At 35.7% G+C, this 10,599-nt stretch overlaps 1 protein-coding gene across 1 annotated transcript; it reads left to right on the top strand.

Moving 5' to 3' along the window:
• The first annotated feature begins 114 nt into the window (after window positions 1–114).
• LOC128375152 (ubiquitin-conjugating enzyme E2 D2-like) lies at window positions 115–10,009 on the top strand. Its single transcript, XM_053335426.1, has 7 exons — window positions 115–520; window positions 2,599–2,662; window positions 3,649–3,680; window positions 3,889–3,966; window positions 4,309–4,414; window positions 6,580–6,673; window positions 8,669–10,009. Exons 1-7 carry the CDS (start codon window positions 497–499, stop codon window positions 8,712–8,714), a joined length of 444 nt encoding a protein of 147 aa, XP_053191401.1. The 5' UTR covers window positions 115–496; the 3' UTR covers window positions 8,715–10,009.
• The last annotated feature ends 590 nt before the right edge of the window (window positions 10,010–10,599 follow it).

Here is a 10,599-nt window from a genome sequence, read left to right as displayed (position 1 = left end):
GCATGAGGATTCTAATTGGGTAAAGTCAGTGTAAGAACGTCAAGGTGAGCCAATCAGAAGCGGATGAGGGCGGGGCAGCCTTCACACACAAGCAGAAAGCCTCAAATACATGAAGACAGCCGCTAGTCGGCTAACTGCATCGAGCGAAACCAAAAGCTTTTGTCGTCCGGGGTTACTTCACCCTGGCACACGCACTTATTCAGAGAGATATAATCCAATAATATTACACGTCAAGAAACTTTGTCTTTATCTTGAGGCGTCGTGTTTTTTGAGGTTTGGGGAAGAATAAGCTGGGTAAAAACTCGCATACGTAGTTGTGGCTAACTGCGCTAGCTCGGAGAGAAAAGAAGAGAAAAGGCCTCAGCGTCAATTATATGAAGTGAGTAAGATAATAGCTGTTTAAAATCATCCTGGCATATCACGGTGGTTGCCCTTCACTGCTACTACTGTACGGATCGGACAATTTAAGAGAAGGGGCAGAACATCGATAGAGAAGATGGCTTTGAAAAGGATCCACAAGGTAAGGGTGTTTTAAAAAAATAAAAAAAATGGGGTAGCTGTGTGTAGCTTTTAGCTCACCGCCCTGATATCCTGTGAAACATGGCGGTGAAACATGGTCGAGGGAAGTGTGTGTGTTTGTTTTAAAGTTGTACATATTTTTTGTGAATATTTGTAGTGAGGGTTTTACACAAATTGAGGCAGGCAATTGTCGTTTTTTTCACCCCCCCCCTTTTTTTTTTTTTTTTTTTTTTTTTTTAGCACCAGTCATAGTTTCACTGCTGGTCGACAGAAAGAAAGAAACGAAGAGGGCCGCATGAATTGCTCAACACTTACACATATTATTATATAAACACATTTATTTATTTATTTATTTATTTATTAACTAACTAATTTATTTTTAAATTATTTTTAAAACTAGTTTTTTTGTTTGTTCTCATCCATTTTTATTTTTTTTCTACATTCTCTACTATTTTAATTCTTCTTATATATGTATATATAATATTTTTTATTTGTGTACATCATAATAATGTTTTAATACTAGATGATTTATATTAACATACATACATACATACATACACGTATGTTTAAGGGGAGGAAGGGAGGTGAAGGGAAAAAAAGAAAAAGGAAGGATATTGATAAGTTGGTTTAAAAGTGTTTCGATAATGCCAATATTGTACTATTTATATATATTTCTTGATCTAAAGCAACTACTGACATTGACATTACTGTATGCCATGCTCTGAATGCTGTCAGGTGGTATAGCAGTCTAGACAGCCTCAAAGAGCTTCCTATTCATGTTACATTTTGCCCTTTTTTCCTCCTTTTTACATGTGTATATTTTTTTTTTCTTAAAATCATTTCACATCACGATACTCAGAAATATACTCCATGCTACCCAGAACTCATGACTCATATCACACACACTGAATCTGTGTTAGTGGTCAAAGCTGTGTGTTCATCATGATACATTTCCTTGGTATGTAATCGTGTTTGTTCTGAGCCTGTGCACATTCACAGTGTGTGTGTGTGTGAGTTAAATGGAGGAAATTGGCAACAAAAGTGAAGTAACACCTATGAAGTGTTCACACTGATTCCTCTGTTTGATGTGGACTACATTTAAAAAAAGAAAAAGGAAATCCCTTAAAACTTGTTTATACATAAATGATACTTAACCTACATTTCGATATAAGACAGAGAGAGGCCTCAAACTTACGTAATAAAGCAGATTATTATCATCACATTTTTTTGCACCTGTGATGCAATTCTACATATTTCTAAACAAATTGCAACACACACTTGAACATGAAGCTTTCGGGGAAGCCCTCCACATCCACAGGTCTTTAAATTGTTCTGCCTGCTGTTGACTAAACTCCATAAACATGCTTATAAACAAAATGTACTTAACCTAGATTTCTAATGTAGGACAGATACCTCACAGCTTTGGGTAATAAAGCAGGTTAGCACGTTTTACCTCAATCCCCAACTAAAGTTTTACCATTATTGTTTTTAAAGCAACACAAATACTCACTACTACAAACATGGGGGGGTGTTTAAGGTGCCTCGGCAGGTTTCTCAATTCTTAAATTCTGCCCGCTGTTGATGAAACCCCCCCCACTCCCACCCCCCCAACGAAAATCTGTAAACATGCTTGTGAAATTGTGTTTGTCACAGACGGGCCGGGTGGGGCAGATACCCACACCTCACTTTTTAAAATAGCCGTAGACCTAAAAATAATGGTAGTGTATGTGCTTAGGTCTCAACTTGCTGTTTAACTGTGTAGATAATAACAAGCCCCCCCCACCCCCCCCTCCTCATTCTCCTCCTACCCAACACCCCTCAGATGGTGTAGAGTTCGACTAACCAAAACAACAACGAGGGGGTGGGGTGGGGGTTGTTGTCAAAATAAATAAAACTAACTCTAATGTAGCTTCTTCCAACCGTCCTCCATGTTGGCATTAATATAATTGTCTCTTTATGTTTAAGTGCTACTCCGTCCCGTCCCGTCATCCCCGTGCATCAATTTCAGATCGAGTCTCATTGTTTTGTCTTTTTGAAGCTTACGTGCTCATTATTGTTGTAAACCTCTTTTCATTACAGGAGCTTAACGACCTGGCTCGTGACCCTCCGGCACAGTGCTCGGCCGGCCCAGTGGGCGATGACAGTAAGTTTCTACCCAGATCTGTTCAGAGGTTTATAACGGTGTCAACGGGGGGGAAAGAGTGACAGCAGATGCTTTCTGAAATATAATTTAGGGAGGGGGAAAAAAGGCATTTTAACATATTTTGAAGATTAGTGAGGAGCTACAGCTGGAGATCATTTGCATCATAGATTAGATGTTTTATGGTTTTGTCTATTATGTCAAAAAAAAATGTGGAATAATATCCTTTTTTTTAGGTAATGTCATAAAATGTATAGATTTGTCTCACTAGGAATTAAAACCCAAAGTTACTCAGTTTACATTGGTGTATAAGAGACACTGGAATCAGATCATTCTTTATCATTTTTGCTTTAAATGATTTATTTGTTATCTAAATAGTTTCCGATTCATTTTCTGACAATCGTCTAATTGTTGCAGCTTTTAGGTTAGAGTTGAAAACAATCTGGATTTCCTGAAACTTAGAAGTAAATCCATCCTATGAGTCAACATCTAAACACTAAATCCTACATTTCCTAGAATACAACTCAGAAGTGTTTATGTATTTACTTTTTTGTTACTTCCTTGTCAAGTAAACACCTTTTTACTTGACAACCACCCTATTATATGACTCATGCTTTATGTTTTTAAAGTATAAAGTTTCTAGCCAGATCCAAAGATGATTACCTTGAGTTATATTTTCTCTAAAGTTTAGGAAACTCCCTTCAAAGCCTCAGCAGACTTTATTATACACATGTTTCCACTGTCGGAGTAGCACACTGACATTAAGGATTGAAAAGCACAGATAGTCGTAGGTGATACAAATAATAAAGGGACTAAAGTCTGACCACTATGGCTACACGGGGAGAGAGAGAGAGAGAGATTATTGGAATTCTGATGCAAGATAAGCAGAAATGTTACTGAGACTGTTTTTAGAAACGTCGTTCCTGTCAGACGACATACCTGCTGCGACCGTTCCTGCTTATCTAACTTTTACTTTCTGTTCTCTGCAGTGTTTCACTGGCAAGCCACAATCATGGGACCTGTAAGTAGATACTTGATGACGTAACTGTCGCTCTCTTTCTGCCCCTGACAGCACAATGACATTGAAGTTGAAGCACAGATGATTATGAACCTTTCTGCTTATTTATGTTTTAATGAGATAAAGTTAAAATTTGTTATAATAATGTGTAGCTGATGGAGGTTTTTAGATAATTCTCTTCTAAAGTGTGTTTTTAATGTCTTGCTTTCAGAGTGACAGTCCATATCAGGGAGGTGTTTTCTTCTTGACAATTCATTTTCCAACAGACTACCCCTTCAAACCACCCAAGGTAAGGCCAGTCAGCCTGCATGCTTTGGGTTTCTCTGCACCCTTGTTTTGTGATGATTAAGGACTTGTGTATTTTCAGGAAATGTGGCTTATGTAAAAGTTACAAAGCCACATAAGTTGTAAATGAGGCCGAGCCTGCATGTTAGTATGCGTAATAATAACCCCTCCTGGAGGTAATACCTGTCGTGCCAGAAGTCGTTAGTCACAGCCTTTTCTACGTCATCACCTGCTTTGAAAAGGATTTAAATGACAAAACATGAAGCAGGACTGTGACTCTGCATTATTTTACCTGTCCTCACTGTATTTATCTTATCTTTTTTTTTATGTTTTTTGTCTTTTTCAGGTTGCATTTACGACACGAATTTACCACCCAAATATTAACAGTAACGGCAGTATCTGTCTGGATATTCTCAGATCACAGTGGTCTCCTGCACTTACTATTTCTAAAGGTATGACGGAAACAACACTTTTGAGGGTTTTTTCTTTCTTTCTGTTTTTTTTTTTTGTCTTGTCATTTATTAGCTTGACGCAAACTGCAACTTCCTGGTCACATTCATAAACAAATCAGTTAGTACCAGGAAAAAGGAAAGTTACAAAATGTTCTCCTGCTGACTGGAATCTGTTTTACTGCTTTGTGATAGTAAATATTTAGCTTTTATACAAACTGTCCCTCCATTATAAACGCTAGTAAAAAAAAAAATCAAGATAAAAGCGTTTAGATATAAAATGGAAATAGTTTCTTTGGCACAATTATATAAGTTGCTGGCTTTCAGTTTTGCATTATTCAAACTTTTCATATAAACATTGGTCAAATGACGACCTGTAATGTGAAAGGTATCACTGCTAGGGTTATTATAGTTAACGAGAACTAAGACTAAAACTAGCAATGAAAACATAATTTAGTAAACTGAAATTCAAATAAAAATTACTATTTAAAACTACTATCAGTATGACCTACTGATAGATAAGAGTAAATTTATAGTGATGAGAACTGATGGGAACATTTGTGGGATAAAACTAAAAGGGGAAAATCCCACAAATTTGAAGGTTCATCTTCGTGTTTAAAGAATGAAATTAAAAAGGACTTGATGATATTAAACATATTTGGTGTCACATATTCTTTCATCCTTTTCAGCTTCTACAAGTCAAGACTTTCTCTTAATACCTGGAAAAACTAAGACTAAAACTAAATAAAAACCAAACTGAAACTAGTCAATTCCTTCAAAATAAAACCAAACTGAAACTAGTCAATTCCTTCAAAATAAAACCAAACTAAAACTAGTCAATTCCTTCAAAATAAAACCAAACTAAAACTAGTCAATTCCTTCAAAATAAAACTAAACTAAAACTAGTCAATTCCTTCAAAATAAAACCAAACTAAAACTACTATATCACTTGTTGAACTAACTAAAACTAAACTGAAATAAAAAAGCAAACTGAAAAACTAAAGGAAAAATAAAAACTAAAGAAAATTTCCAAACTATAATAACCTTGGTCACTGGTTATGTTAAAATGACTTTATTATCACTCATCTCCGCAGTTCCCTTCACCTCTGTGTTGCTCTGAAGCTTTTTTTATGGCCTGTAACTTTTACTGTCTTTCCTTGTTGTTGTTTTTTAAACTGCGGCACCTAACAGCAGACATGTGGAAGATTAGTGGATGTGTAAATAGGCAACTGTCTGTATAGTTTTATATTACAGTGGCCAGAAAGTCAAATGTTAAGTTTACCAGACACTGAATGGATATGAATACCATTTAGCTTGGTTGCTAATACGTAGCATTCATGGTCAACTGTCTCATTATGCTGTGTTTGGGTTTATCTATTTATTTGTAGACGCCTTGCTGAGATACTACAGGATGTCAAACATTCATCTGTTTCTTGTATAAATAGGTTAAAATGCAGAAAAAAGGGGAAATGGCAAACTCTCTATTTCCTTATTTGAGACATGTATAAAGAAAGTTTGAACCAGGGTTATTATAGTTCACGAAAACTAAGACTGAAACTAAAACTAGCAATGAAAAAATAATTGAGTTAACTGAAATTAAAATAAAGACTATAATTAAAAAACTAAAACTAAATAAAAACACAATAAACAATGTAACACTAACTAAAACTAAACTGAATTACAGATAAATTCAGCTTCACTTTCTCCCTAGATTACTTCCTGTCCTGCAGCAGCCGCTATGCTTCGTGGTTAAAGAATGAAATTAAAAAGGACTTGATGATAAAACATATTTGGTATCACACATTCTTTCATCCTTTTCAGCTTCTACAAGTCAAGGCTTTCTCTTAATACCTGAAAAACTAAGACTAAATAAAAACTAAACTAAAACTAGTCAATGCCTTCAAAATAAAACCAAACTAAAACTAGTCAATTCCTTCAAAATAAAACCAAACTAAAACTAGTCAATTCCTTCAAAATAAAACCAAACTAAAACTAGTCAATTCCTTCAAAATAAAACTAAATTAAAACTACTAAATCACTTGTTGAACTCACTAAAACTAAACTGAAATAAAAAAGCAAACTAAATAAAAATAAAAACTAAAGAAAATGTCAAAACTATAATAACCCTGGTTTTAACATTCTTTTTTCATTATCTTGTTTTCTTGTAGTTCTTCTCTCCATTTGCTCACTCCTATGTGACCCAAACCCTGATGACCCACTAGTGCCAGAGATTGCACGAATCTACAAAACAGATAGTCAGAAGTAAGTATATAAACCCATATAAATGTGTTGTTTATTTTTAAATTCTCATTTAACACTTTGAAAATATTCACTTCCTGAATGAAACACTGCACCTACAATAATCACAACCTTCATACCCCTACTAGTCGATTTTAAAATGACAGTACGAGCATCATTGGAGTCTAGTTGTGTAACCTAGTTTCACTCCGTCAGGTACAATAAACTAGCTCAGGAGTGGACCACGAAGTATGCCATGCTTTAGGGTAAGGCCAAGAGCCAGCGCTGCATCTTGGCTACTTGCTCTGGGATTGGATGGTTGTGTGTTTTTTTTTTTTTTTTTAGATGCTCATGTCTCATCGGCGTAACCAACAGTTTGGATCCCACTTACAAAGTCTTATGGATATGCAGTGTCTTTTTATATATTTTTATTTTTTTAGTGTGTATATGTGACTGTATCATACTAATATCTTGAGTATCGTAGCTGGGTTTTTTTATTTTTTGCTTTACTCAGATCTTTGAGGTTGAGTTTATTATTATGTGCACTTTGCTATCCTGCAGAGTGTTACTGTTAATAAACTGGATTTCTGCATTTATTTATTTATTTGCCAACCCAGTGGTGTCACACCCACAACTAAAACACTCTCACCACAGAGCAGTTGTGGGTTGCCTCTAATATGAGCCGGAGAAATGACAATCCAGTATTAAAGGACCGGATTAAAGGTGTAGGGTTTAGTTGCATGTAGCATTATATACTACTTAAAAACATACTTATTGATATTATATTCCATTTCTGTCACGTCTGTTCCTGTAGATGCCTCTAAATTTTACACACTGCACCTGCAATAGTCAGAAGTCCTCAAATAAGCAAGTTTTCACAGATGAAGCAGAAAAAACAGATTTTTTTTTCTTTTTTTTTTTTGGACCACGCCTGAGTGGAAACATATTTTGCATAATTTCTGATCATTTTCCAAAACATAGGATCTGTTTTGGTTTCATTTCCTCTCAGTATGTTTGTTAAATCAACTTGCAGAGACCTGAGAGTCGCTCCAGATATTATTAGAGATAAAAATCCATCCAAGTTAATAATAATAATAATGACATTGCCCCCTTCTTTTTAAAAATTCTTATTTCTGTTGTTTTTTGGGGGGATTTTCTTTGTTGTTGTTGCACGGTAAAGCACTTGTCTTCAGGGACCGGCTTGAAAAATGTTCTTGGTGGTGCATTCAAGGACACGCCAAACAATTGGCTGCCAAAAAGCAACTGCATTCATGAGCTATGATGTCTGAAACAGAGGCTCAGAAGACAAAAGCCAATAAGGATAATGAGACTTTAGTGGTTTGTTTTTTTTTCTTGTTTGGAAAAAATGCGTGAGAGCTGATTAGAAACCAGGTGTCGTCGTAGCGTTCTTGAACACACCTCAAGGCCATGTTTTATTAAGTAAAGATATCAATTCAAGTCTTTGCAAGTTGATGATCATAATGAAACTGAGAGGAAACTATTTACTGCCTGGAACGAAATCAGTATGAAAATTTGAAGGTTGAAAAGAACATGAATGATGAAATAGACTTTTTAGAGAGTTTCATATATTTAGGGTTATGAGTTTATCTTCTTATTTGGGTAAAAAGATGAGAAGCGATGCTCTTTGCATGTAAATATAGCCACTAACTCCAGCATGTGAAAAGAAATGTAATGTTGTCGTTTTTGGCGTGTAAAACGATGCCTGATGTGTCATTGGATTATTCTTGCACTCTTTCAAATTAAGAGCTGAGGTTTTGGACGTAGTGGACGGTATTTTGTTGCGTGTACTGACACATTGTGTTGGTTGGGATGCTAACTCGGCTTGCCCAACGTGCATTAAGTGCATGTGCTATAAAAAAAACGTGACAAAAAGGCAACTAGCGTGCAACTATTTAAAGTCTTTGCACAAGTAGAGTGAGTAAGTTGATTTGTGTGTTTTAAAGCTTAAATTATATTAACATGTTCCTCTTTTCTCTTTCTCTCTCTCTCTTTCCTCAGATACACCAAAATGGCAAAAGAATGGACACAAAAATACGCAATGTGATGACATCGTTCGGAAAGCTGGAGGAAAATGTTGTTGCTGGTTCAAACTTAAAAAATTCCGGGATCTTTTTTTTTTTTTTTTGGTTATTTTTTCCCCCTCTCTTTTTTTCACTTTTATTATTTTTTTTGTTAATCAGAGCATTTTACCTCCTCTCTCTCCCCCCTCTTCCTCCCCCCCCTTTTTTTTTTTTTCCCTCTCCCCCACCTGCGCGCTCATAAGAAGATAGTGTTTTTCTCTCTCAAGGACACGTGCCAGTTTCTGTGAAGTTTCGACTCCCGTTTTTTGTACAGAGTTTAAAAAAAAAAAAAAGAAAAAGAAAAAGAAGAAAAAAAAATCACCATGGTTCTAATAACTCGGTTTGAGCATGCACCAGTAAGTTTCTTTTTTTTTTTTCTTTTTTTTTTTTTTCCCTTCAAACCTCCGAAATTGGTGATATTTGTCATTACTCTGCACACACTTAAGTAGAATCTGATGCAGCTGGTCTCCTGACTCTCTGAATAGCATATCGACCCAGCGGTGATCTTGTTCGGGTGTTGACCGTCTGGACGCTTCGGGGGAGGGGGAGGGGGGGAGGGGTTCGTCGGTCACAACTCCCGACTGTAAGCTGGGTTTCTCGGGGCATTTTGTAGAGAAACCTTCTTTTTCCAGATCCTTTAAATTCTGCTCTTAAATTTCAAATTTAGCAAAAAAAAAAAAAAAAAAGAAAAGTCATCTGCTCGATTTATTTGAGCCTGAGGTAAAAGAAAAAAATCCTGAAAAATGTCAATTCTCTCTCTTGAAAAGCTTTGAGAAACTGGTTCGTGGGTCTTGTATCTGCCTCCTTGGACTGGTGTGACTTCAGTCAGTATGTTTTTCTGATCATTAGTATAGGAATCTATTACCTGAGGAAAGAAGTGTATCTTATTCCACTATCAAAGTGTGTGTACAGAGAAGCACAGCAGTATATATCAAATGTTAAGGAAACATAAAATATAAGATCTTCAATGTTGTATTATTATGCATGTTAATAAAGGTAGGCTATTATATCTGATATGTTTCTGCAGATTTAAGTGGATTGTAAGGCTGAACAGTTGGAAAAATTTGGTTCCCCTCAAAAGCTCTATTTCTTTTTATTATTTTTTTTTATTTTTATGTTTATTTAGAAGTCAGTAGATGAGCTATTAGTTTTATGCCCACTCGAACACTGTCTTCTTGTAGCCCTAAAATATTGATGCAAAGCCAATGGTTGATAATCAACCTGTGGCTCTGCTTTTGTTTTTAGTTTTCCCTTCAATAAAGTTACTTAAACCATACAATACATGAGTTGTGTCTTTTTGTTTATAATGTGAATGTTTAATTGTTGAATATGAACGATCATTTAAGTGTTTTTTAAATTACAGAAAAAAGTGTTTAAAGTGTTTTATACAAATTTTTTTTATATGCTGGTTTCATCCTTCAAGTAACATATTGTGCTTGTAAAACTGGGAAAAAGTCGTCATCAGCTGTCTAATGTAGTAAAACTAGTTTAATTTATGATATGAGACTTTTGTGTACCTCTAAAACATGAAGGAATATTTTTATCATAAGGAAAATGTAACTATGTACCAGTGACACCATGGATGTTTGACAAATATGAGCAAAAGCTAAGTTCCTCTGTTGCAAATCAAACCACTTTATTTAACATCAGCCTCTAATTTATTGTGTTACCTGCAGAGTCCTCCCTCGGGTTAAGGAAGGTAGGGAGGAAAGAAGGAAGGAAAGGAAAAGAGTAGGGAGGGAGGGAAGAAAGAAAGAAGGAAGGAAGGAAAGGAAAAGGGTAGGGAGGAAGGAAGGAAAGGAGTCGGGAGGAAGGAAGGAAGGAAGGAAGGAAAGGAAAAGAGGAGTGAGGGAGGAAGGAAAGGAAAAG

This window comes from Scomber japonicus, chromosome 16, assembly GCF_027409825.1.
Source record: "Scomber japonicus isolate fScoJap1 chromosome 16, fScoJap1.pri, whole genome shotgun sequence".
NCBI classification, from domain to species: Eukaryota; Metazoa; Chordata; class Actinopteri; order Scombriformes; family Scombridae; genus Scomber; species Scomber japonicus.
This window is presented reverse-complemented; position numbering and strand designations above follow the sequence as displayed.

What these genes read in the sequence shown, in the direction of transcription:
- LOC128375152 (XM_053335426.1), top strand. Translation starts at nt 497, where the DNA reads ATGGCTTTGAAAAGGATCCACAAG. An exon ending in ACCCCTTCAAACCACCCAAG is followed by an intron (nt 3,967 to 4,308) that starts GTAAGGCCAGTC and finishes TGTCTTTTTCAG; the next exon opens with GTTGCATTTACGACACGAAT. An exon ending in TACAAAACAGATAGTCAGAA is followed by an intron (nt 6,674 to 8,668) that starts GTAAGTATATAA and finishes CTCTTTCCTCAG; the next exon opens with ATACACCAAAATGGCAAAAG.